The sequence below is a fragment of the Larimichthys crocea genome, chromosome III, assembly GCF_000972845.2.
Source record: "Larimichthys crocea isolate SSNF chromosome III, L_crocea_2.0, whole genome shotgun sequence".
In the NCBI taxonomy this organism is placed as follows: Eukaryota; Metazoa; Chordata; class Actinopteri; family Sciaenidae; genus Larimichthys; species Larimichthys crocea.
The window spans coordinates 7,888,662-7,915,840 of NC_040013.1; the positions used below are offsets into that span (position 1 = coordinate 7,888,662).

General features: G+C 46.3%; 1 protein-coding gene across 10 annotated transcripts in view; it reads left to right on the top strand.

Annotated features, from left to right (window-relative positions):
• Window positions 1-27,179, top strand: part of ppargc1a (peroxisome proliferator-activated receptor gamma, coactivator 1 alpha) — a 256,071-nt gene that overhangs the window by 220,054 nt on the left and 8,838 nt on the right. For 2 of the 10 annotated variants that reach the window (XM_027275096.1, XM_027275100.1), the window contains exons 2-8: window positions 2,840-3,019; window positions 16,412-16,600; window positions 17,608-17,733; window positions 18,855-20,211; window positions 21,123-21,168; window positions 21,375-21,448; window positions 25,012-26,245. In XM_027275096.1, the coding sequence (XP_027130897.1) occupies window positions 2,840-3,019; window positions 16,412-16,600; window positions 17,608-17,733; window positions 18,855-20,211; window positions 21,123-21,168; window positions 21,375-21,448; window positions 25,012-26,245 (3,206 nt within the window). Of the gene's footprint in view, window positions 1-7; window positions 434-2,839; window positions 3,020-16,408; window positions 16,601-17,607; window positions 17,734-18,854; window positions 20,212-21,122; window positions 21,169-21,374; window positions 21,449-25,011; window positions 26,246-27,179 lie in introns of those variants that run through there. The other 8 variants (XM_027275092.1, XM_027275097.1, XM_027275123.1 and 5 more) reach the window with 5 other exon arrangements.

Below are 27,179 nucleotides of genomic sequence, written 5' to 3' on the forward strand. Positions count from 1 at the left end.
AAAAAAAAAAAATCGACTTCTTTCATCTTTCTAGCCCCTCTGGACTTTTTTTTTTCCTGGGACCGATGGACAACACTGACTATCCGTGGCAGTGATTTGCACATAAGTCTCTTCTCCTCTGCTGGTGCTGGTGCTGGTGGTGGCATGCCGGTGTAGTGCGCGTCTGGACACAGTTGAGGATGCGGGGGATATACAACACGGGAATATATGACAAGTGGAGGGAATGTGCGGAATCTCCCTTTTCGCCTCAGTTAAAGATGTAGTTTGTTGTAATGCGTGCACAGGCTCGGGACCATTCCTTTCCACATAGGATCTCTGCTCAATCGGAGCGAGTGCTTGCGAGCTGGTGGATATCTTTCCAACCTCGGACTGCACGCGTTCCGGTGCCCGAGAAGGTTTTCATGGCGAAATGACTGAAATGTCTCAAAGTCAGGTATTTCGCTGACGCATGAAATCCCTTTTCTTTTCTTGTTTTGATGTGCTGTGTCGGGGTAGCGCTTGTTCTTTTTCAAAAAGAAAAAAAAAAAAGGCAAGAGCAAAGGTTGTCCACACTGACGGACCCGCTATCTGGCATTGCGCAGGAGCATCATAATAATACAAACGGTAACGTTACCGGGCACGTCTGGAGGAGCGTTGCACTGGCTTGAAGAGCTGCGTCGCATCCAGACAGACTTGATCATTCTACGTTTGGGCGCATTTCATTTCATCTTCTGCGTATATATTTTTATTTCTTTACGCAAATAACTAGCTCCCATTCTGCCCCTTCGTCTTTTAATGCAGTTTACTGTCATCATTAAAGTGCACACAGATTATAAAGAATACTTATTACCGAGTCCGTCCTGCTTGTTTTTGGACATTTGGCTCTACCTGCTTATACTTCGTTTACTTGTCTGTATGCAGGAGCTCAGAGATGCTTCAGAGAAGGTTTCACAGCAACTACATGATGTGACTGCAGCCTGGCTGCATATTTGTGGTGATCTGTGAGAATAATGAGAGAGAAACATTTACTTAGTAAAAGTAAAGATCTGTCTTTTTCAGACCGATGTAGAGAGTGCTTTTCATTCTGTGCACTTTAATCCCCCGGAGCATACACGCACTCTTGTCACATTTGGTCAGGTAGGCTCCAGGAGAGCGTCTTCCTCATCTTTTAGACTGCGATTGCGTTTAGTTATCTGTCCAAAGCTCCCTCATCGACTCATTTTTCTGAAATGTATGCACATGGACTCAGTAAAAACGTTGATCTTTCAATAGAAGAACTGTCATTCAGGACCCTCCTGTAATAATCTTCCCCTCGCAGGTGCGTTTATGTGCGATGCGTGCGTAAATCACCGGAGCGCTGTGGTGATTGTCTGTCTGGCGGCGCTATTTCATTAGTTCACCAAGAAGTCCAAAAGATAATTGAGCAGAGGATGTCCAGTTAGAATATCCGAACATCTTTGTTGCTGTTTTTATTATTATTATTATTATTATTATTATTATTATTATTATTATTATTATTCCGTGTGTTGTCACACTGAATGATCTCAGCCTTTACGCAGTCAATCCCTGTTGCGGTTGTATCATAACGGATTTGTCTCATCACAGTCATCGTGTATTCATGCTGGTGCGAATCCGACGACAAATGAACTGTGACACCGGTGTCTGGACGGTTTTTCCTACTTGGCACAAGCACCCGTCTCTCAGCTTTGCCTTGTGCCGAACCTGACTCCAATCCTTCCACACTCTGCGGGCCAAATACCTCTCGGCTCCGCCCGGGGGGTGGGGGGGTGAAATCTATCATATATCTGTCTTAAGGCCACCGTGTAACGTTCATCCAACGGGTGACGTGGTGTCAACAAAATTAAGAATGCGTGGAGCCTGTTAGAGAGTTAGACATTCAGCTGTTTTCTCAGGCTTGGATTTGCATGTGCATAGCCACAGAGTGTAAACACACCTCCACTCTGCTGTGTGTTTTTTTGGTCTTTTAATGATCTCTGACTGGAGGTCTCACAAGTTTGCATGGAGCACAGACAAAGCTTTGCTTTATGGTTGCTCATTTTCAGCTGTTGGTTTCCTGCCTGGGGGGGGGATGCATATTGTAATGAGTACATTATCTGTAATGATGAGTGTAATTCTGCTGGGCAAAAGCAATTAATATTGAGCAACATCAGGAAATAGGTATTCTGCATATGGTTAATATCTTCATTTAAAATGAAATTGCAAAATCAGCTTGTAAACTAAACTGCCTCCGCCTTCCTCTCCACTAAAACACTTTTTTTTTTTCTCCACGTCACAAAATCGCTGTTTATTTCCAGTCACTTGCAGCCAGAACAGAGGTGATGATCTGTGTGGGGAGGAAGCGGGAACAGCTGCCACATGCGGTACACATTCGCTAGATTACATAAAAGTGGCTGGCGAATAACAAAATGTCAACAGGCAGCGTTTAGTAAGCACGGACGCCAGCACCAGTCTCAGAGCTCGGGGATGGTGGAGGTGACGGTGGGAGGACACGGTGTACTGCAGGTTGGGTAGAAGCGGAGTGGTAACAGGTTGCAGGTTTGCGCGCTGACCTGGAGCCTGCCAAAAAGAGCTGCTCTGAAGATAATCAGTGACATGAAAGTAGCAGACGTATTCAATATAATCAAATGAGTGTGTTTAGAACTTAACCACTTTGTATGTTTCACAAACGCACAGATTTCCTTTGTTTAGGATTCAACAGCAGGTTTTAACGTTTGACTCCCGTCCAGATTCGTATCCTGCCGTTGTTGTTGAACTTGGCACGACAAATTTAGTGATTTGCATATGAAAGCAATTTTCTTTTTTCTTTGGTCTGACTAATCTTTGTTCTTTTTTTCTCCAGTGTGCTGCCTTGGTTGGTGAAGACCAGCCCCTCTGCCCAGACCTCCCTGAACTCGACCTCTCAGAGCTGGATGTCAGTGACTTAGATGCAGACAGCTTCCTGGGCGGCCTCAAATGGTACAGTGACCAATCAGAGATCATTTCTGCTCAGTATGGCAACGAGGCATCCAATCTCTTTGAGGTAAGTAAGCTTTTTTCTTTTCCACCTGCTGTCATCTTTGTGTTTTCGTGTTCATCAATAACTGTTCTTTAGTAGTATCTGTTTCTAAGCATTATGCTGCTATGGAACAATTTTGCATCCACTGTGATTTCATTATATGCTCTCCCAGGGGTCAGGAAGGAGCTGGAATAATAACATGCCCTCACAAACACAACGCGTTATCACACCCTTGAAAGCGAGCCAAACAAAATGTACAACTGTTCCCAGTTTACAAACATGCTTTTACATTGCTCCCAAGTACAAAAGCTGAGATAACGTGAAGAACGATAAGCCCAGGAAGACCTTTGTCTCCTTGTTTGGATCCTGGCCATGACGGTAGGCTCCCTTATCAAAACTCTGAGTATTTATTTCTGCTCAGAGTCAGTAATGCGGCACACATCTAAAAGAAGGCTCCGGTAGTAAACTCTGGACATGGAGGCTGTATTGCAAAACCCTTCTCAAAGGTTGCGGTGTAAAACTTTAATCTTTGCTTCCCCCTCTCTCTCTCTCTCCCCTTTTCTCTCCGTCTGACTCTCTCTTTCTCTTCTCACCCGGTGACAAACGAAGTCCACAGAGGGTGATGATCTGGCCAGGGCCATAAAGCCATCGGTCTTGGGACCGACTTCCAGTCCCCAGTTCATTATAAGCCTTTATCAGTGCCAGAGATAGACAAGAAAGACTGAGATTGGATGCTTTAGCCTTGCCTCAGGAGGAAAAACCCTGTCTGAGGGTGTGTGTTTGTGTGTTTGTGTGCCTATGGCCCTGTCATGTAGTCACGTTTTCAGGGTGTCTGTTGTGTATTCTATGTGTTGTTTGTGTTGTTTGTGTGTGCCTCCTCAGTTGTCTTGGAGGAAAAATTGATAACAGACTAAATTCTTTCCACGTTTGACCTCCTCCCCACCACCACCTTTTTCTTTATATCACCACACATTCTACCTCCGTGGACCACCCCAACACACACACACACACACACACACAAACAGGAAAGGGGGGCCTTAAGTACTAGCCGGTGCGACCGTGGCTCCTCTGTCGTCTGAGAGTGATATGGCTTGCAGCCACCAAGTGGCTCAGGGGATGGATAAAAATACCAATGAGAGTGTATGCATGTGCTTGTGTGTGTGTGTGTGTGTGTGTGTGTGTGTGTCATTTTAAAAGACAATGGAACTTAGCACCCACTAAGGAACCTGACGAGGGAGCGAGCCCTGAGCAAGAAGCCGTACGTGACTTCCAGTGTTGGAAAGAGCTTGTTTTCTCGTGCTCACGGGTGCACGTGTTTGCATCCACATAAATACTGTGCTTTGCACTAAGCGGGTGATGTTTTCACACGCTCAACAAGCCAGCAGCTATTGTATTGTGCTAAGCATATGCTCCTAATCAAGCAGTGAAAACTGGCGTTGTGAAAGCAAGTAATACATTTCCCACCCGACCAACATGATTTTTTTTTTTTTTTCCCCCTTCTTTGGAAAGTTTCAAGTCACCATATGAAGTGCTCAGTTCATCATACAGCAGGACCCAGCTAATCCTACTTAATCTGACAGGGGAAAGTTTGCCGCTCGGCAAGGATCAGAAAGTTAGGGCTGCGGCTGTACTTCCTGTGGGCCCCTCTGATTGGCCTCAACACAGGGCAGAGAAGTGTCCAACCAAAGCTGGAGATTAAAGGACATGTTAATTAATGTTAACTGGACAGATTAAAAAAAAAAAAAAACCCTGCAAGTGGATTCTTTGTTTTCTTGCACATCCGCATTGTAAATCAGCACGAAGAAAAAAAGCAGGTAGCGGATTATCAAGGCTGCCTTGAGGAACATGTGTAACAGCTGCGTGCAGCTGTCACACAGAGGCCCCTCTTTTAAAAGACTCCATCAAAGAACATGCTCCCTGGAAGTCTAAACCAGATTTCATTAGTTCAAGTAAGTCAACTGTTGAAATGATTTCCAGTGCCGACACACAAAGACAAACATCTACTGCTTTTCTTGCACTGGGGCTTTTTATTCAGGTTACAGACAGTAGCAAATGAGTAATCAAACATGAGTTTGGCTTGGTTTTACAGTGCAGCTGGGACCAGAAACATTTGTCAGTTGTCACATCAGAGAAAGTCTAAATTATATAATTAAAAGGACAGTGGAAAGTGTTTACACCCCCTGTATAAGCAGTGTAAATGTGTGTATGAATACAAATAAGCCCATGTTGCTATCCGTGTATGTGTGTGTTCTGTTCCGTAAGCAGCATACGGTCACAAGCTGTCCCCTGGCTGGCCTTTTGCTCCATTCCCTGCCACTGTCCCAACTGTCCCTGACACGAAATGTGGAGAATGATACACCACAACACACACACACTCACATAACAGCTATCGGTCCTGGCACAGCGTGTTTGACACCTCTTCAAAACGGGCCGACCGTGAAAGTCCACAGTCTATTTTGGGCTGCAGTTGTTAAGGGGTGGCTACTCCAATAAGTTCCCAATGTACTGCCAAAGATAACAGCATAGATGCGTGACTCAATGTCTTTTTAACTGCAGGTCTCCACTTATATTTCATGTCAAGCTTCGGCCGTTTGATCGATGGGAAATGCGTCTCGCTGAGTTTTGGTTTGATTCGCATTCCGATGTTGTTCGCAGCGAGGATGCAGCGAGGCCTCATCACACCTATACAGATCAGGGAATTAACAGTTGTTGTCGGTCTACGTGACCACAGAATAAAAAATTGACACCGAATTTACCTTCCAGCATGTCGCTGCTGCCGTTTCTGTCCCGTTGTGAGATGCACCGATGATAGATGGACAGGTGTGACAAAGGGACAAGGGCAGATAGAGAAAAGTGAAACAAAGGGACGTGCGGAGATAGACTGAAAAGGCCAATAGATGACAAGATAGACAGATGTGGTGACAGATGGGGCGAGAAAGAGGAAAACTTATAGATCAACTGAAGCTTCAACCTGTCCCAGTCCAAATCAAACACAACGGATTAGATGTTTAAAGGCTGTTGGCTTTGCAGGTTGTAAAATAAGATGCCAAGGCTTTAGAGCATTACTCGGATATCGTATAGGGAAATGCTGCGAGTGAGTGCACATATGTGGGCCGTGCCACTCCTGCAAACTCTTTATGTCACTCCAGCAGGATGCAGCGTGCGATGGCATGGGTCTTTGCAAAGCATTATTGTGCTTTGGCTTGCTTTGTTTCTCCATTGTTGGACAGATGCTCAGGCGCTTATTCTTAAGTAAAGGCAGATTAGATTGATTGGGTCATCTTTAGCCGGCTTTGAGAAAACATGCTGTGGTGAAATGTTTTCCTCAAGCAGCCCCTTCCTTCGCTGCAAACACGCGTAAGCACAGATTAGCTCATACACTTGTTGGCGCTCCTGTGAGCTGAAACAGGAGTGCGCACAGTCATAGACCCTCTGAGAGGAATTGTCACGCCCACACACACACACGCACGCACACACACACACACAAATACACACAGCAGAGACCCTTATTGTCACTGTTCCTACTCCCTGCTGAATGCCGGTTGCGTTTATTTTGCAAATTTATGCTGACATTTCAGAGTACACCACCCGCACCAGTTCACCGCTCCAGCAAAGGGTGTATGAATTATCATATTTCCGCTGTATAATATGATTTTCTCAAGTGAGTCTTATTAGAATACACCATACTTACCTCATCTCGAGTTCCCTTCAGTTTTTACTGTGCTGATACATTGTTTGCACTGTCTGATGGAGGAAAAAAAAAAAACCCTCCATCACTGTCGAACTGAAGGCAAACCACGCTTTCAGACCCGCGGCTATGCTGTTTCAAGATTCTCAAATGAGACGGAGCGCAGACGTATAGTAGAGAGATGCAGACTTAGGCTGTCCAAGCCTGTGTCATCTTGGAGCGTCTGTCAAATCCACTCCACAACAAGAGCTCTCAACCCGCCGCCCCGCAACACTGTGGGCTCTGCCATCCCTTCTCTCCCTCTCTCTTTCCTCCCTCTGTCTTTTTTTTTTTTCACTCCCAAGGCAAAGAATTTGTTCCTGGCTGATGGGAAGTTGAAGCTGCAGTGGCTAAACAAATATATTCTGGCCTCCAACAACCGCTTCTGGAAAGTAAGGCTGGAGTAAGGAGAAAGAGAGCGAGGTGGAAAAAAAAAATAAAGGGATAGGGAACAGGAGAGGTGGATATGGCCAAAGAAAAAAAAAAGTCCCTTCAGGGAATGTTTGGAAAAAGAGCAAGGGAACATCCTTTAGTCTGGTGGTAGCTGCTTGGCTGCCTGTCTACCTCTCTCTCTCACACACACACACACACACAACTCATGTTCCCAGTGGGCCGCTGCTGCTGATTGAGGCATGGTTTGGTGTTCCTGCCCCAGCTGATCCCCAGCCCCCAGTGGATACCCATCTCTCTCATCACACAGGAGCCAACGATGTGTACGTGTGCATGTGTGTGTGTGTGTGTCTCTGTGTAATTGAGACACCCTATACAAAGATCAGATAGTGGTCTTTTCTGGCTAGACACAACACTTTCATTGCTTTCTGTTTTGTGAGTTTGTGTGTGTGTATATTGGGTGGGAAGGACTATTTTTAGTACCTGGGGTAATCTCCACTAAGAGCCTTTCAGGGCTGTTTCACTTAAACCTGGCCAAAACACTAAGCCAATAACCCTCCACCCCATTCAACTCTCACACACACACAATGCAACATGTTGCAATGATGCCACGATAAGACCAACCTTCCTTGTATTATTTAATAGTATACACTTTAAAGTGGGAGGAAGGTTCAAAACAGTAGATTCCTAGAATGCTTTTACACTCGTCACCTTATGCAACGGAAAGAAACAGGATGTGCAAGACGATGTTTGCATAGAGCTGAAATGAATTGATCAAAAAGAGGTGCCAGGCAGCAGGGCGGGTATAAAGAAAAAGAGTGAAAGCGATAGCCGGTAGTGAGAAAACGGTATGAATAACAGACGAAAAGGGGAAACCTCGACAGAGACAGAGGGGGGGAAGAGGATGGAGGCCTTCAATCAGTAAGTGCCGTGATTCATGGTGAAGTCTTGGGCGATAGGCTGCTTCCACTCTCCAGGAAAGGCCAATCGATCCCAGGTGTGTGTGTGTGTGTGTGTGTGTGTGTTCAGTGCCAGAGTGCCCAGCAGTAGCAGTAGCCTTGGCCAGCCAGTCTGCTCTGGTAGTTTGCCATATTCTAGTCATTTTTTTGTGTGTGTTTATAACACAGCTTCCAGAGAAGCTTTATTGATTCTCGACAATAATTTGTTCGACTTTAGCAATGAATTAAAAAAATAAAATGCAGTTATGGGAGGAGATGGGAAGAGTTTCACTGCCCTCTCTGGTTGACAGTGGAGTTGAAGTGATGGTGCCGGAGTTGAACAACTAGAAGCCAGTGAAAACAAGATGAGCTGGCGTAAACTAATCAGAAACCATGTTAGTCTGGAACAGGCAAGTTGAGAAAGTCGTGACTCTTCTCTCGGATGAGTATGTTATTTGTTTCATTTTCAGATTTTTCATAATTTCATAAATTGATTCAAACACATCTTTGGCCGTGTGCACCACTACCATCTTTTACTGTACATGTAAAGGACCGTTTTTCCCCGGTCCTCTTTTTTTAAGAGCTTTGTCATCCATGCAGAAAAAACCCTTCCCGTTCTAACTAAGCTTTATGATGTGCACTGCATGCTTATAGCTTCAGCTTATTTCCCCTCTGAAGCATTTAAGTCTCTGCACAGGCCTCAAATAGTTCAAGAGGCTCTCCGAAGCTCTGCTGATGCATGAGTGACTGGATGCTTGGATGACTCACTTGCTGCCCAATCAGTAGCTCCCGAGTCTAAACTGAAAGCAGAAGCGTTTACAGACATTTGGTCAGTGCAGATAGAAAACATTCCCTCCAGTCTACATTTGCAAAACAAAAACTTGTATAAATATATATTATTTAGCCTGAAATATGACTTGAATAAAAGTACATCTCAAGGGAATTACTTTTGCAAGTACTTACTCTTATAAATCTGAAGTACTAACACACAAACATGGTCATGTGGCGTAGGAACATCTAAACCGAGCATGTTTTTATCAGGTGAATTGTCAAAAATGTTGTGAAATTGTGAATTGGTGTATCTGGGCTGTATCTGCTGCATTTATCTGCCATGACTGAGCCGTTGACCCCAGGAAGTCAACAGCTCTAAAATTGTCTGCTCGGTAATCAGCTCTTTCCAGCACACCATTTTCAGGCTGTTCTGTGGCCAGCCAAACCTCTTTTCATACCGCTGCGGGCTGTGTTGTATAATAACTTGATGGGCAGATCGTGGAAGGGATTTTCGAGTGTTGGACGCTTGTCATCAAGTGGTCAGTGACCATTGATCATGAGATCATGATGGTGCGTGCAGGTGTGGTGGGTCTGCTCGAGAAATGTAAGCTGTGAAGGCGAGCATATCCAAACTAAAGCAAACATGATCGGTATTCCACAGGGAATAGATCCTAGATTAAGATAAAACACAGCTCGATGTTGACGCTACAGAGAAAGACTCTGAGAGCTTTCATGCCCCCCTCATCTTTTCTCATAGTATCCCTGAATCACATCACCAGTTGGATTGCATTGACTTAAGCGTACAAATCCTTTGATGTGTTTTCGCTTCTCTACTTGTAAAGATAGGTGCATCCCGACATCGCTGCAACATGCAAAGGCTTGTGAGGTCCACTGTGTTTGACCACGGCTGCTACACGTGCAGCCCATACACATACGGCACTTGAAAGCGCGCGAGAAAGAAAGAAAAAAAAAAAAACGCTCAGATAACATGCTCACAAAGTCACGGCACGGATAAGAGGCATGCATACCGCAGCGGCAGCCTCCTACCTGGATCCAGGAGCGACAAGGCACACACTCGCACAGAAGTCAAGGTAAAAGATAATGCGTTTATTTAGTAATCAGCAAATAGCTTTTATGCAGCGGGTAAGTGGTGAAGCCTGTGAGGCCCCGATAAGATCGTTTGCTTTCAGGTGTTTCCCTGTCGCAGCTCGTATGGCATTGAGTGCAAATTGAATAGGGTGACCTTTTTTGTCGCAGAATCAAATTGACTGCATTTCCCCCCAAAAGATTCTGCCATTTCAATTACCATAAATTTGTGATATTGCACTCGCCCGTCATGCGCACAAACACATGCACGCAGAGGTGTAGGATAGGACAATAAACACACAAACACACCTTTTGTAGACCACTACATCTTGGCCACTGTACCCTTGCTCTCCTTGCGCTGGCATGTTTCCGAGGAAGACATTACTGTGACAAATGAAACACCACGAACCCTCGATGGGCTTGGCAGGACCTGAAAGGTCAGGTGCTGCATTGGTGTGCAGGTGTATGCATGCATGCACGCGTGTGTGTGTGTGTGTGTGTGGTTGTGTAAGTGCGTAAAGGCGGTGTCAGCAGCGGATAATAACACTGAGTCCTCTGTGCAAAAAACAAGAAGTTCTGGTCCATTCTGCTCCCCTCGCAAATCTATGTAAATGTCAAAACCAAAGTGACCAGCCGTCTTTGTTTTATGGATAGCCACGCTTGACTGCTGATGGCAGACTTACATTCCAGCCAGGAAATGTGGCAGCATCCATTTAGCAAGATGGACACTAGAAACAGTCCCTATGCAACTTTTTTTTCTTTTTTTTTCTGTCTGTCTCTGCACTCGCTCTGTTCCTCTCCCTGTGTTCCTCCACATTATCAACAGTGTAACAGTATGTTCAAAGGCCCCTTGCTTAGTGGTGCACATTCAGAGCTGCCGACTTAAGCAAATAGCTATTTGCATGCCATTAAGTGGGGGGGGAGAAAAAAAAGGGAAGCACCATCCTTCATCCCATCTCTGCATCTAGCTGAATATTCCTTATTCCAGGCTCCAAATGTCTGTTTTGTCTCCCCCCCCTCCCGCTGTGACCGTCAAAGCAAGTCAAAGTCAGAGCAATCACGGCAATCAGTGCTTCCTCGTGCCAAGCCGATTGGGAAGTAGCTGCCAAAACAAAAGAGTGAGTGTCCAATCATTATGATGGTGTGTGATTCCGTGGTGTTAGCAAACGGTTGCTTGGACCATCTGTTGGACGGCTGGAGTAGGAAAACAACAGCAGCTTGGGGCAGGAGTGTAGATGGGGAGGCTCCACCAGGACTCGCCGAACCCCCCCCGCCCATGCGATCCTATCGGTTGTTTGGATAGCTGTGTGAGAATGCGTGCGAGTTGATATGAACACAAGTATTTCATGCTGTGTTTGGATGGAAGTTGTGTTTTTTTTTTTCATAGATCTGGCATAAATCTAAGGATGCTGTTTCTTTGGTGGTTAAGGTTGTCTCCCCGGCTGTTTGATCTCTGGGGGTGCGTTGCTTTTGCGGAAAGGTACACAGCTCAACTGCGTGATTTTTGACCCCGATGTTAGACAGAAAGGACCTGGCAAAGGCATGTGACAGCCTCAGCTGATCTCAGCAGATGTGTGACAGAGTTCAGGTGGTTAGTTTTAGCAGCAGCAGCAGCAGCAGCAGGGTTACCGGTCAAAGGATTTTTCCACAGAGAACTAAAAAGAACAGCGCTGCTAATATTCCCTTGGGTATCTGTCTCAATCGGATCTGGCCTGTGTCAGGATGTATAACAACAGTTCTCTTTCTCTCTTTGGCTCACTCCCTCTCTAACACACATACACACAGATATCTCGTCTTCTCACTTTCTCTTTTCCTCTCTCTTTCCCCCCCATCAGCTCATCTGATAGTGCTCTAACAGTCTCAAATGGTTCCCAGGAGATGCATCATCTCTGCGCACACACACACACACACATTTCCTGGCCATCATTGATGGGTCCAACCGTTTCCTCATTGATGTAAAACTCACGTAGCCTTCTGAACTGAGACAGACATCTGGTATGTAAACAGTCAGCTTCCGCAAGAGCACTTCTTTTTTTTTTTAATGCAGAGAGCTGCCATTTTTTGTTTCAATAGAGGCACAAAATAGTGAATTCCTGCCAGAGCGAAGGGATTGTCGCAAGGGCAGTGGTGGCATTATAGCTAAGCAGGATGGAGAAGTCTAAAATCAGCCGCATGGTACTTGGAATGGACAATCTGCATTTAGAGGGTACAAGATTTAGTAACTTACACCTCAAAACATCATGAGCGAGAATACATAGTAGTGTCAGTAGAATACAGAAACATACTGCGGACCACCTCGATGTCTAGTCCATAAGATTTGCTTGGGGAATTCAGTTTTGAGGATAACAAGTCGCTCTGGAGACTCTGCAGACAGGAGCCTTCAGTTGGCTGCTGTGTGTTAGAGAGCCAATCACAGCCCCTGACCACAATAGTGGTTTAACATTTAGTTTTATGATTTGGAACACCGTCAGACTGTGTCACCGCCGCCTCACACACACACAGACACACACAGAGGGACTTAACAGTGTTATGTATGGTTTCATTGCTCCGTATAGGCCATAATCACCCTCTCTCCATCTCAGTAAGCTCATGCTAAATGACCAGACGTCTCCGGCGCCTGCCATGATTTGTCTCTCCGCCGCGCCTCGTGCCTTACCTTACCCTCCCTGCCTCTCTTTTCCTCCCTCCTTCCCTGCTCCCATATGTTGTGCCTGTGTGACCGGCCGACGTGTCAGGCCTGACTAACGCCTTAACGGCGAGGCTGACGTTGATTTATTTCCTCTGAAATCTGGGGGCCGGGGGTAATAACACAGAATGACATTATTTGTTTATCAAATCCAAGGCTGCTTTTCTTGGCAGAGTCTAGATGTGATGACTTGATACAAACCCCCCTCACACTCTCTCGACACACACACACACACACGCACACATACCCCCCACAATTTCTGATTGTGCCATGATTAGAAGGTCTGGCTAGTCGCTTAACCTCATCCAAGGGAATGTTTTTGAAATCTGACAGAGCAGAGAGCAGAGGGAGAAAAAAATAAAGATTGAGATGAAGCAATGCAATTAAATTGTCAAGGCACAGATTTAACCCCGCCACACAATTTAGGGACCAATTTATTAAGAACGTTTTTTTCTGTCTGAACCGACTGGATGCCATTCCTCTATCTGCAGAAAGTGAGAAGGAAAGAGTGAGCAGTGAAAGAGACAGTGAGAATAAACAGTACTTTAAATACCAGATGACCCATTTAATGGGAGATATTTTATCTTCCCACATCCAGAGTGTCTGCCACATGTTCTGCCTCTCATTTGAAGATAACGGCGGGCCTGTTTTTAAAACTGCATCTCGCTGTTATTCAGTGATCAGTTCTGTCATTCTGGCGCTTTCACAACACATTTGGTTCCTTTTTAACATGTAAATGATGCATTGCCCTCCCCCCGAAAAAAGCTCGTTAAAATTTGATCCCTGGCATATTTGCTCAGGAGTTTGGAAATCCTCAAGAAGCAATTAACAGATTTAATTTGGCTATTTGCCCCAGTGTTCAGAAGTAAGTGTTTGTTTAAAACAGCACCTTCACCTTCCGTTATCAGCTGTGTGAATAGTATCTCCTGGAACACAATGCTGTGCTGTGGAACTCAATAAAAGAGTTAAAGGCAAGGACAACCTCAAAGACAGTCTGCCTGATAACAAAAGGGCCTCACCTAATAATGAACAACTGGAGTTGGCTTTCTTTTCACCGACGTGGGGAAGCTGGGGTGAAGGAGGGGGGGGAGAAGAGCTCTGCCAGCACTTGCCAGCATGTTTTATGGCTAATTGAAGCATTTGGAATAAAACAGCCACAAAATGGCACCCTTTAGAATTGGAGCGGGGTTAATATATTGTGATCCCACAATTAGCCCAGGATTGTTAAGATCTCTTTAATTCGGTGAGGTCCATTAAGCGGGATGGGCGAGGAAGTGCTCCCGCAGAGACAATTTCTCTCTTCTCTCTTTGTTCTTGCTGCCCTCTTTTCCTCTCAGCAGCTGCTGTTGTAATCAATATAAGTGGACATGGCCGTCAGCAGGTTGCCAGGTTAGCCTGGCGTCACCCCCCCTTTGGGTGCCGTAGCGCTCGAAGTCCACCCACGCAGAGATTCTGTTTATAAATATACAAGGGGCAAGTGAGCCTTCGGTACAAGATTGACTTTGGTGCGGAAACTCTGCAAAGGTGTGGTCCTTAAGCTGGCACTGAACAGCTCGTCGTCCTGGACAGGGGAATTAGATCATGCTCTCTCCAGGGTAGAAATGATCACTGAGGTTTGCTCTTTACCCCAGTTTCTCAAATCCCCACTTGTCCTGTGAGTGCCTCCACTAGAGCCGCAGCAGTGGCTGCAGTATGATCGTCACGACTCAGGGTTTTACAAGTGTCTCTTTCAGAATATGAGAGTCCCTTCTGGGTTATCTTCGGGGATACAGTGTGCCTGTGGGAGCTTGCCAATTGGTTGGAGTTTTTTTTTTTAAACGGGATTGAAATCGCTACATTTGAGCCTGCCACAGCTTCAGAAATTCTCCAATCCTTTCCATACCATGACATAATGAAGCTTGCACAGCCCTCTCAACTTTTAATGTAACTAGTATCACAGAGTGGCATAGACCGCAATTTCTACAGGACGTATAGTTTTGAGCTTAGTCTGGAGAGGAGAATACAGCCCCACGTAAATACAGCATTGCTCGGATAGTTGGTGAGGTTGGACCTAAACAGATGGCTGACTCATTAAAGGCTCATTTGTGATAATCTAAAATGATCCTGCTTTCAATTTCTCATGCAAGGAGGTATGTTTGGGCTAAGAAAAGGCTCCGGATTTATCAGCGGTAAATACCCACCCCGCTTAGTGCTCAGGTAATAACTTGGGATGCTGGAAAAATGGTGAACATTTCAGGAGTGGAGGGTTTCCAGCACAGTGGATTTGAAGCTCCTTGCAAGTAATTAAACAGCATGCCACCTCATACAGAGCAATTTCCTGCAAGGCATTTGCTTGCCTATGCTGTATGGCCCCCAGTCTACGTCGTGTTATCTCTGTGAAATATGTCCCCTTTATCATTTTTTAATAATGACTGAGCGCTCGTGTTGTTAGGAGAAAATCTACTCAATGAACATCAGATTAACGTTTCTCTCACTGTTATTTAGCTAACTGAATGTCCAAGATATCAGTGTCATGAGGAGGAGGGGGGGCTGCTATCTCGTTGGTAAATCTCAACCGGCTTCAAAAGTGCCATCCGTGGTGCGTGTGTAATTGTGTAAAATCAGCGGGGTAGACAGAAACAAGTGGGTGGGTAAAATTTGCTCATCTTCTGAGGTATAGTGCTGGTATCTGAGAGGTTGGTGGCCCCCTTGGCATAATGATGGCCACACACCGTCGCCAAGCGATGATAATCCTGCCATGTGCATAAAGGGATTTGTTCTTGTTGGGATGGCCACAGAACATCCCGGGGTGACGACGCTGTTCATCTTTCCGCTGTCTTAAATTCCCCTGAGCTTTCATGGCCCTGGAACTTACAGTTCCTGTTGTCACTCGTCACAGCACAAAGGCACAGCCGTGCACACACACACACACACACACACAAACACAAACACACCACCTCTTTGTCAAGCGAGCTGCATTCTCACTCTTATATACACGTATATACATCCTCTCTATTCGTGTTTTTTCTCTACATGCATAGTTATTAAGCACAGCGAATCTCCCTCGTTGATAGTTGGCAGCTCTTTTCCCCCCTCACTATCGATCTCTGTATTCGTCTCTTTGTCTCTTTACTTCTCACACACACAGTTATAATCTCTACTAGAACAGCCAGCTGCAGAAAACACACAACTCCTCTGCTACATCAAAGAGGAGCTGAGTGGCAAGAACAAGCTTTATTTTGCATGAAACGTTGATGGTAACTTCCCGCCCCAAGCGAACATCAGCTGTCGTACCAACATTTTAAATATATCACATTTATTTAGCGTTAGCGGGTGGTGAGGATTGGTTTGCGGACATTCTGTCGGCAAGCTGATCGTCTCTCAATTCTGCGGGCGAAGATTGAGGAGAGTCAGCTTCTACTTATTGTTTCCTTTACCCCCACAAACCCCCCCCATACCACAACACACCCCGACCCAATCCTGTCCTCCCTAGATACTTTCTACTTGTCAGCCCTGGTAATGGGTTTCTTGGGAGAGATATTAATTTGGTCCAGTAAGCTGCGTGCTTAAAATATGAGTGACAGGCTTGACTCACTTGCACAGGGAGGGAATTTTGTTTTTAAAAAGCCTGCCAGAATAGAGCCAGCTCTGCTGCAAAAAGAAAAAAAATCTTCCCACTCTATTAACAATGAAAGCCTGCATGCAACCACCCACCACCTTTACTTCCCTGGAAGAAAAAAAAAAGAGAGATGCAACTTCTCCTGACTAAAATGTCCTATTTTTCCCATCTCTCTGTTTTTTTCTGTCTCTGTCTTCCCTCCTTTCCCTCTCCTAAGAAGATAGATGAAGAAAATGAGGCCAACTTGCTGGCAGTGCTTACAGAGACCCTGGACAGCATCCCGGTGGATGAGGACGGATTGCCTTCGTTTGAGGCCCTGGCAGATGGGGACGTGACCAATGCCAGTGACCGGAGCTGTCCCTCCTCCCCTGACGGCTCGCCACGCACCCCAGAGCCTGAGGAGTCCTTGGTAAGACCAACAGCACGTCCTTTTGCAAGATTCTCCCATCATCACCACGACTCCAGGGTCAAAACATATGTTATCTCTGAGACATGACCTCCAACCTCGCGCACACTGCCGCTTTTCTGCCAGTCCATGGCAGACAGCAGATAAGACTCTTCAACGAGACTGGGCACCAAAAGTGGCCATTTGTCTGTGAGATTTCTGTATTTGGCAGTGCCCAACTCACTCTGTGCCACGTTTGCCACAATGTGTTCACTGTATGCGTCGTGAGAGCGTTCAGAGATGCAGATGCGGGGATGAGGGGAGTACATGCAACGGATCAGTGTATTTGCCGCTCAGTGCTAATTACATAACAGTGCTATTGTGGCGCCAATTCAATGATAGGAACACTGTGGTGGGGCCAACTACGTTTGACACGGTGCCACGGGCCCTGAAATCAAGCCGGCACACAATGAAAGTAACGGGAAAAAAGAAATCCATCTCATCTCGTCTGCTCTCAGTGGGTCTCAACTAATCTCCCTGTGCCCAAGTCATCTTTTTTGGCACAAAGACCTGCCTCTCGATGAGAAGTCAGCTTACCTTTGTGCTGTTATTTTTTACACGTAACCATACCATCTGGGCATTTCTCTAGCCTAAAGGCTTTGACCTAAAATGTTATGTTTTGTTCGGTTATAGTCCATTTTATTCCATGCCGGTCTCTTCCAAATGACCTTTAGCCACATGCCTCAGAGTGTTTATTCAATCACATTAGAAAAGCCTGACTCTGTGTACACAAAAACACCTGCACAGGGAGAAAGACTTGCCCTGTCACATACGATAAACTGCTTAAAAAATCTCTTATCTTTTAAATATGTCAGTGATTTCATCTTTTCTAACCGCAGTATTGGCCTCTTTTGGTTCTACATTTGCAAAGCACAGGCTGTCTAATTGAAATAAAACGTTCATTTGCATAACCCACATTCACTTTCCCCTCCTTCACCACTTCCTCTTGTTCTGTTTGGGTCCATTCGCAGCTGAAGAAGCTCCTTCTGGCACCCGCAAACTCCCAGCTCAGCTATAATCAATACACAGGTGGCAAGGCACAGAACCATGCAGCCAGCAGCAACCACCGGATCAGACCACCACCTGCCGTCGTCAAGGTAGGGACACGCGCACATACACACACACACACACACAAATGCACACACTGCCTTTCTGCTTATTTCAGTCCTGTACACACATTTTTTTTTTTGTTAGTGTTTGTTTATCTCTCTCACTCTGCTCTCGCTCTGTCTTGTTTCTTACTCTTTCTCCCTCCCGCTCACATTTTTCTTGTTTTGGTGGCCGCCTTTAGAAGATGTTAGACTACTGCTCTAGTCTACTATCCCAGGGGGCCATCTCGTAATGAAAACAGGCTGATTGCTGTTGGGCTTTCCAGGCGAGGCATCGGCACCGTTGTCTCATTAGCTCCACCACTTATCCGCCTTGGTATGGTGCCTGTTGAGAGGGGGGAAAAAAACAAAAAAAAACAAAACAGAGACAGGCACTCTTGCGGCGAGATTGATGCCTTGAGACAACAAGATCAAAATATCAGACTTGATGTTCTCATTAGATGGCTATCAAAAGGACCATTTTAGTCAGTGTAAGAATCATATGTTTATGAACGTGATTTCAGTTTGCATTTCATGTCAGAATGTTCAGTCTCACATATAACTCACAGCATCTGATCAAAATGTCTGCAATCTCTTATTATGCTTTCCCTACCCGCTTAAAATCTACTAAATAAAAAAATATGCGTGTGTGATCATATTGTGCGGTAAACAACACACACACACACACTCAGATTTATGTGTTCTGTGCGTACTATGTTTGCACATGGTGTGCGTCAACCTTCCTCACAGATTCTATTTTCATACTGTGCCTTTGAGTCATCCATTTCTGGAGCACAGCGAATGAGGACTCCCGGAGGACATGGTGTGCATACAGAGTGGCGCGGTGGTGCTCGGAGGGCCACGCAATTAAGATGATGGGCGGACCGCACTTCCACCATTGCCTCCCAGACAGTTGGGCAACCACTGTGCTCAGGCTGTCTGAGTCGCTCTTTCAGTTTCTCTATGGCTCTGTCTCCTTCTACTTTTATTTCTGTACCAAATAAAGCACTTAAGATTTCTCACAACTGGTTCAACTGCACTATACTAACAACAGTGAGCAAAACTTTTTATTGAAGCAAACTAAATAATGTTTCTCTCTCTCTCGCTCTCTATTTTACTGTGTTGCACAGACGGAGAGCCCCTGGAATGGCAAAGCAAGAGGGGGCTCCAGCCAACAGAACCGCCCGGTGAGGCGGCCTTGCACTGAGCTGCTGAAGTACCTAACGGCCACTGATGACATTCTGCTCCACACCAAAGCCAGTGAAGCCAAGAGCACCTGGGGGGGTGCTGGTAGCAGGGACAAGAGTGGCTTGGGTCTTGGCGCGTCTTCCTCCTCCTCTTCGCCATCCTCGTCATCCACGTCCTCGTTCTCCTCCCTCTCCTCCACCTCTTCTTCCTCTTCCTCCACCACCTCCAAGAAGAAGTCAGCTGTACCATCTCAACAACATCAACAACAACAACAACAACAGCAGCAGCAGCAGCAGCAGCCGCCGCAGCAGCATCACCAGCGAGGTGAGAGCCGGGCTGCAGGCGAGTGTAGTGTGGCTGGTGTTGGGGCTGGGAAGTGGCAGCGTTGCAGTCACGATGACGGGGTTGAGGAGTCGGAGGGTGCTTCTATCCCTGCCGGCCACAGAACCTCCAGCTGCGGTCATGCCCGCCCCAAACTGGAGCACGGGCCGCCCAGTGAAGAAGGAAGGCCGCCAGGCGATGTGGGCCGCCTGGCTGCCGCTAGGTTTATTAGGTATATGCATTCTTATTCCCTCCCTCCCCGAGAGGTGAGTCACAGCTGTGAGCATTGCCGAGAGGCTGCGGGCGCCACTCAGGCTAGTGAGGGCTTTGGCAGGCAAGGCCGTAGAAGTAGTAATGGTGCCAGCCGTGCACCACGTAGGCACATCACAGTGACTATTAGGAAAAGAGATGAGAAGCCGGGGCACCCCTTACTAAGCCAGCTGCTCACCTCCAAACAGAGGCCTGCTCAGTATCGAGCTGACTTACTCCCACATAAGATCACCCCTTTACCCAGCACTCTGAGCAAATCAGCAGGTAAGAGGTCTGAGAGCCCAGCCCAGGCTGTTTCAAAGCTGGAGGAGGAAAAGTTGGAAGGGACCACTGATTGTAGAAACCGGGCAGTACGTCAGGTTGAAGCGCCTGACTCAGGGTCCCTGTTGTCACCTCTTGCCTTTGACCTCGAGAGCTGGGTTAGCCAGCCAGACTCGGGGCTAGACTTGGGCTTTGGACTAGAGCTGGGGTGGCTAAACCATGGGGAGGATGTTGACCATGATGATGATGATGATGGTGTTGATGATGATGATGATGACCATGTCACGGGCAGCCCTGCAGCGGTGCTCTCACAGGGCCCACCGAGCCCACTCTTCCCAGATACTAGAATTGCAGAGCCCGCCCCTCCCTGCATCATACAAGGGCATGGGCACCCACACAGGCAGGCACTCAGCGAGCACCCCGACGACCAGGGCCACCCGTTGTTAGGTAATCATGACTGCATCCCCCCCACTGGCCTTATCTCTGCTCTCTCTTCTCCCTCTCCTGCTCTAACCACTTCCCAGTTTGACTTCACAACTAACCCCTATTCTAATACGAACCTAACAGTCATTCTGAGGGCATAAACAACAATGACAACAACAGCCTGCTAGCCAATGCTTTTTGCTAGACCCGGAGGCATTCTTTTACATTTGAATAGAATGAAATTTAAAAAAAAATAAAAAAAGGAGGGGTGGAAAAAAGGGGTGAGCCTTGTCTTGCTACTGTACGTCTTGTATTCATTAAGTCGACCCTTGAACCATCTTTGGCTGATTGAGCTGAGTGTGCTGAACATGTACATTTAGACTCAGAGTCCGGGTGTTGCTCTTTAGCGTCATGCTACTAAAGCCACGTTCCCTTAGCTGGAGCACAAGTCGACCAGAGCCTCGGGCAACTGCACAAGCTTCCTTGACTCTCCTTTCTTCCTCCTTTTTTTCCCCTCCTCTGCTGTTGGTGCATGCGATTATGACCTTGTTGTCCAGGGAGGGGCTCACCCACTGTCATGTGTCTTGTTTGTGGCATCGTCTCTGTATGTCTTGATTCCATTCTCAATCTGTTTGTTGTCTTGAGCAGGGTATGTCTGTGTCTAGACACCTGTGAAATACGCACCATCACTTCATCCTGCCTCACAGAGTGAACAGTCTATCCTAAGAGAATAAATTGTTAAAACGGGGTCAATCTAAAAAGCTATGCTTTGTACAATAGTGTCCATAGAAAAAAAACTTTCTAATGGGTGTTTTTGTAGTAATAATTGCATTTAATAAGCCAATTTGAGATTAATTGTTGCAGAATGTGGACCTGTTCTGCCATGAGTGTTATACCTAGATCAATAATTACCCATGCTCCTTTGTGTTCTGCAGCCAAACCAACCACCTTGCCACTTCCTTTGACCCCAGAGTCTCCAAAGTAAGTGTGAGAAGTTTTTCCACATTATTCCAGGCAAAAAGCAACAACAAACTACAGAAAAAAAAAAGCCAAAGCCAAAGAAAACTATATAGACTAGAATCCAAATTGAGGCATTTTTGTGACTCATTTCCATTTCTTAAGTCACATCCAAAGACTTATTTTTCACCGGAGAAGTCAAATGTGCAATGTTTGTTTTTGTCTTCCAGTGACCACAAGGGATCACCGTTTGAGAACAAAACCATTGAACGCACATTAAGTGTGGAGATTGCTGGAACCCCAGGTAGGCTCACGTTTCTGATTATTTCAAAGTTATTATAAAAAAAAATGCAAGCCAGTGGAAATTCCCACCTCTCTGTTGTAGCTAGTAATGGGTTAACTCTGACTGATGGTCTGATAGTTCCATCACAGTTCAGAGTTCAAGGTGAAGGCATAGGAGAACATTTTTATGTGCCTGGGTATTGATTAGGCTTTCCAATCTCTCCAACGTTTATTAGCAAACCCCTCCCGTCCTCAGCCACCTCCCCCCCATTACGGAAGAGTTAATATGCTTTTCCCTCATCCTCTATCAGATCCTAATGCTCTCTGACTGACAGCTTACTTAGCCTACACATCATAAGAAAATTGAAATGGCAGTGTTATTGTTTTAATTGGTTTTGCAGTGTAATCCAGTTTTGCCCATATGATCTGGGCCTTCCTTTTCCTTAGGTCCCTATACATACAGGCAATTAGATCAGCTGACATCAGCATAATTTTCCAACGTTGAGACTTCTGTGTAAAAAGGTTTTGTAAAAGGAGTCAGTGTGTGGGCTTTTCCGTATCATTATTGACATTACCCTTTTGTGTTTTTGTGTTATAATTAACTGTATCAGATGAATGCTTTATAGGCAAAAGTTAATTATTAGACAGAAATGAAGAGGATGTCAGTGAGAACTGCAGCATTGGGGGTTATATCTCTCTTTCTCTCTCTCTCTGTGCAAATGAAGTCAGTAATTACCCCCCCTAGATTAATCATCTAAGGTCAATAAAAACAAAATGGCTGCCCTTTAGCCCCTTGCACTGTGCACCAGCCCCTTTGGGTATTCATTTACAGGCAAGGGAAATGGTCCTGATACATACCTTCTACTTAGCTCTCATGGGGGATGGAAATTTGTGGAAGATCAGACTGCATGAGGTCTCCCTCTGTCCCTCTGACCTTGGTCGAAGTGCTGTTTAACCCTTTTTGTGTAGATAAGCTTTCGGGGTCAAAGGGGATGCCTGTTGAGACCAAAAGAAGGGAAAGAAGTAGAGCTGCTTAAGCTCTCAGGCAATCAAGCACAGTTAATATTTCTTCCTGTTTTACTGCACGTGGGTGAGCCTTTTGACCCGCGGCCAAATCTGTGCGTCCGTTCTGTTCCACCGCATCCATTTTCGCTAGTCCTTCACCTGACTTCTGACGTCTTGTGAAAATTTAGGACTGAATATTAGCAGGAAAGTCATTAGCCCAGAAAGCTCCTGGTTACTGAGCCCATTTCCCACTTAGGGATTAGCTTCAGAGTCTCGTGCTGTATTAAACAGATGGATATACAGTAGATCCTAGTAAGCCGTGGTGAAAGCTTTAGGTCCGGAGTTACATGTCCTTTGCAGATTTGGAGTAACATTCCACTACAGGAAAGATTATGCTGGTGTTACTGATGGAAGTTATCCCAATGGGCAGCTCCAACCTGTACCTTGAAGGCAGGTCAACAACTCCGTGATGAAACTTTCCATGAACTGCTGCCAGCAACAAATTATTTTATGCCTTTATGATGAGTTGTAGTAGTAGTGGTGGTCACATTTAATTATGGTTTGAACATTGACCCATACTTATTGTACTGATCCAAATGATGTTTAATGATAAATGATAGCAACTTTCGTGGCTGCATGTTTTCTTGACACTGCTCAGTGAGGTACAGTAAGAGCTACAACAGGCAGTGCGTCCCCCTGGGATCTGACTGTTCTGGCCTAATCTCTGCCAAGCTAATAGATTTACCCTGTGCTGCCGTGTTGTCTTTAATTACTGTATCTCATGACACTGGGGTGGTCTGTGTGTTGCTATTTGCATGGCTTACCGCCGGATCAACTCTTTAAGCACTGAGTTGTTATTCGCTTCGAGGTCTCCTCTCAATTTACAGCTGTACGAGGAGGAAAAAAAAAAAAAAAGATTATAAAACCCTCCTCTTTCTTTCTGTCTTGCTCCATCGTTTTCTCTCCGGTGGTCACATGATTGGTGTTTGTGTCTGCGGATCATCTATCACTCGCAAGTTTGACTGAGAGGCACAAATTTATCTAATTCTGATTTATTTCACCCCCATCGCTAATGGCTCCTAGTTTATGACCCCACGCGCACATTGTTTTCTCTCTCCTCTTCTCCCTTTGGTTACTCACGTCATTGGTATAATGCGTGCATATATCTGTCTATACTGCATCACTATCGGAACTGAGAAAAAGGGGGACCAGAGGGGGAGCGGGGGCCCGCAGACCTACTTACAGGCACATCCAGATAATAAGTAGGATCATAAGCCGTTGGATCAGTTATTCCAAAAACAGCAAGTGATTTCAGAAACTTGCATATTTATGTATCAGGCTCCCACACTTTCTTTGCCAAGCTGTCTTCCCCATGCATACTCCAACACTGGATTTGATACTAATAGCTGTCATTTGGTGCAATTCAACAGCAAGGGAAGAATGATGTGCATTATAAGAAAGGCAAAGAAGAGGGGAGAGCGTAGGTGTTTCAAAGTGCCTGAGTTTGACTCCAGTGAGAGACTGTTAGTGACGAGTGTGTGTGTGTGTGTGTGTGTGTGTGTGTGTGTGTGTGGGCATATTTGTTCTGTGCGAGACAGAAACAGGATAGGATGCCTAGAGATGGAAAGAGAGAAATAGAGATTGATCCAGGGAAGATGGCAGACAGGAAGAGATAGAGAGAGAAGGGGAGAATACAAGACTAAAGGAGAGGAGGAAAGCGAGAATGAGAGTAATGGTGGCGGCTGTTTGTGTGAGTGCATTAACAATGCTATAAAGTGGGCTCATCTCAGGACTTCCCATATAACTGCCATCTGTCTGGTTGTAAATCTGTAGGAGGCGGGGGTGTGGTGGGGGGGGACATGCATTGGGGACATGCCATCTGAGAAGAATGACAACCCATTCGCCAGTACTTCCTGTGCTTCTATGACATAGCAGACATCTCGCCAGGGCAACATCACCCGGCATAATAATATGTATATTAAGAGTAGTGACATATCTTGCGACATTATTCCACAGAAAAGGGGCGATGGTGCCGGATAATCTTGAAACATGCATGGCGTCATGTCAGTGATTTTTTTTCTTCTTTCAGACCGCTAAAAAAAGGTCTTCTGTTTTATTCAGATAAATTGGCTGCCGTCCAGCGCAGACATTTATGTGAGGTAGGCAGAGATATGATACATGTACTTTAATTTTTTTCATCGGATGCATTACGTTTGTCCTCTACGAGGTTTTGTGTTGTGGTTTTTTTCTTTTTCCTTTTTTTCATGAAAAGGGATCTTTCCAAGGTCAGAGAGGAAGGGGATGGCAAGTCATCCATATTACAGCACCACCATATTAAGTTACACCAAGCATTACATTAATCTGTCAAGATCGCAATAAAATAGAGATCAGGATTAGGCCAAGTGAAAGTGAATATTTTAATCAGGCATGTATCTGTGTCCATTGTCCATAAACTGACCTGGAAGTTTATAGATGAGTGAGGGGAGGAGGGAGAGGGGGATATTTGGGAGGGGTTTGCATTATGATTCCATTTTCATTTTATTGCCCCCCACCAACCTCTGGTTTCTCCTCCCTCTGCAGGTCTGACACCACCTACCACGCCCCCACACAAAGCCAGTCAAGAGAATCCTTTCAAAGCATCGCTCAAAACCAAGTTGTCTTCATGTTCCTCCTCAGTCTTGGCATGCAAAAGAGCCAGGCTGAGCGAGTTGGGCCCCGGCGCTCTGGCCCCGGCCCCAGGTGCCTCAGGCGGGGGCCCCACAAGGAAGGGTCCCGAACAGACTGAGCTCTATGCCCAGCTGAGCAAAGCGTCCACCGCCCTCCCTTACTCCGTCACCCAACACACTGTGGGGGGTGGCCCTGAGGAGCATCGCAGCACTAGCAACAATAAACGGGTGGCGCCCCGTGGCTTCAGTGACCATGACTATTGCCAGGCATCGGCTAGCACTAAGACGGATGGCGGCACAGCCACTGTTACCATGACTACAGCAGTGATGACAGTCACCTCAGGTGCCACTGCTGCTCCCATGCCTACTGCAGGCAAAGTGGAGGACAGGCATGTCGAATGTAAGGACTCAGCCATGCCACGGTCCTCTTCATCATCTTCATCTTCTTGTTCTCCATTATCAGCTTCATCTGGTCCTTTAGCTAAGCAGCAGCATTTTGCCTCTGTGGATGGAGAAGCAGCCTGGGTCCAGGGGTTAGGGAAGCAAACCCTGACACAAACCACCCAGATCGCATTGCAAGAGGCCAGTACTGACGGGGACCAACAGCACCCTTCTGCCACCAGCCGGAAGCTCCTGTGTGACAAGGAAATCAGAGCAGAACTCAACAAGCACTTTGGCCACCCCATAAAAGCCCTTTATAGCCAGGGTGGCCAGGAGAGAGAACCAGTCAGCAAACCGAATAAGGCTGCAGTCCCTCAGTCCCTTGAAGAGGGAAAGGATGGCTGCTACTCCCAAAGGCCACCTGGTTCCAGTTACCTGCACCCTGGGTTCCTGCCTTTCCATGAAGAGCTAGAGCTGGGTGAGGGCCGTGAAAGTCGCTTCCTCTATCCGTGGGAGGGCACCCCTCTGGATCTGCTCTTTGACTGCCCCCCATGCTCTCCCTCCTGTTCCCCACCATCCAGTTGCTCCCCTTCGCGAGGCTCTGTCTCCCCACCTTCCTCCCTCCTCCTTTCTCCCAGCAGGCCTTTCTGCTGGACCAGCAGCGGGTCCCGCTCCCGTTCTCGTTCCCACTCCGGCTCCCGCAGCTCCTCCTCACACTACAGGAGGCGATCCCTCTCCAGCTCACCTGACAGACGCCCCTCCTCTTGGTAAGTATATCTCTCACACCCACCCACCCACACACAGACCCACACACACATCTCCCACCTTTTTTGTCTGAGCCTTGGTTGCTCCCCACCCATGCAGTTTAAACAGGGCTTGGGGCTGGCAGGGGATCTGGCTTATGGGTGTAAAACAGGCCTGATCAGTCGTCAGAGCTGGTGTCAGACAGGATAGACCCTGGAGACGCTTACCATGGGTTCTCGAATTCCTTCTAGTCTTTTCCTTGCCTGGACTAAATGCAGGATAAATGTGGCAAGTCTTTCACAAAGAGATTTAACAGGTGTAGGAGAGGTGCGATGAATTTTCATCATGGCTAAATTCTGCATATTAAACCAGGTGGCACTTCATTTCTTTTTTAATTTACAAAGAGTAAAAAAAGATCGGTTGACTGGTGCGATCTTTTTAAAACAATAAAAACGACAGGACATGAAACGTGGCGCTGGACTTTTGAACAGTACGAGTCTTTATTCTCTAGACGGGGGGTTTCATGTGCGAGTCTTCCGCTCACCCCCCCTCTCCTCACTCGCTCCCTTGCATGCTCCTGTTTCTTGTTTGATGCCGGGGCTATTGTTTTAAGCGGCAGCTGTTGTTTTTTTTTTTTTTAACAGAGTGGCAAACCCTCTTCTTTTCTACATCCCCAGAGATGAAAGCCAAATCCAGACTGTGGGAATGTAGTCTCAAAACCCCTTCTCTCAAAAGAGACTCATATCATAGCTCTGTGCGAGAACTACATTTCCCATGCTTCCCCTTTGATCAGAGCTGAGGGGTTCTCTGTTGTTTCTTTTTTTGGAGAAGAACAGAGGAAGCATAGTGACTGAGAGAGGATGTGAGGAAATTCAGTTTGTCAGTGTTGAGTGCCTCGCAGTGCTGGACTCCACTGCAGAGACTCAGTTTGTTTGCCTGATTACTTAAAGGTCAGTT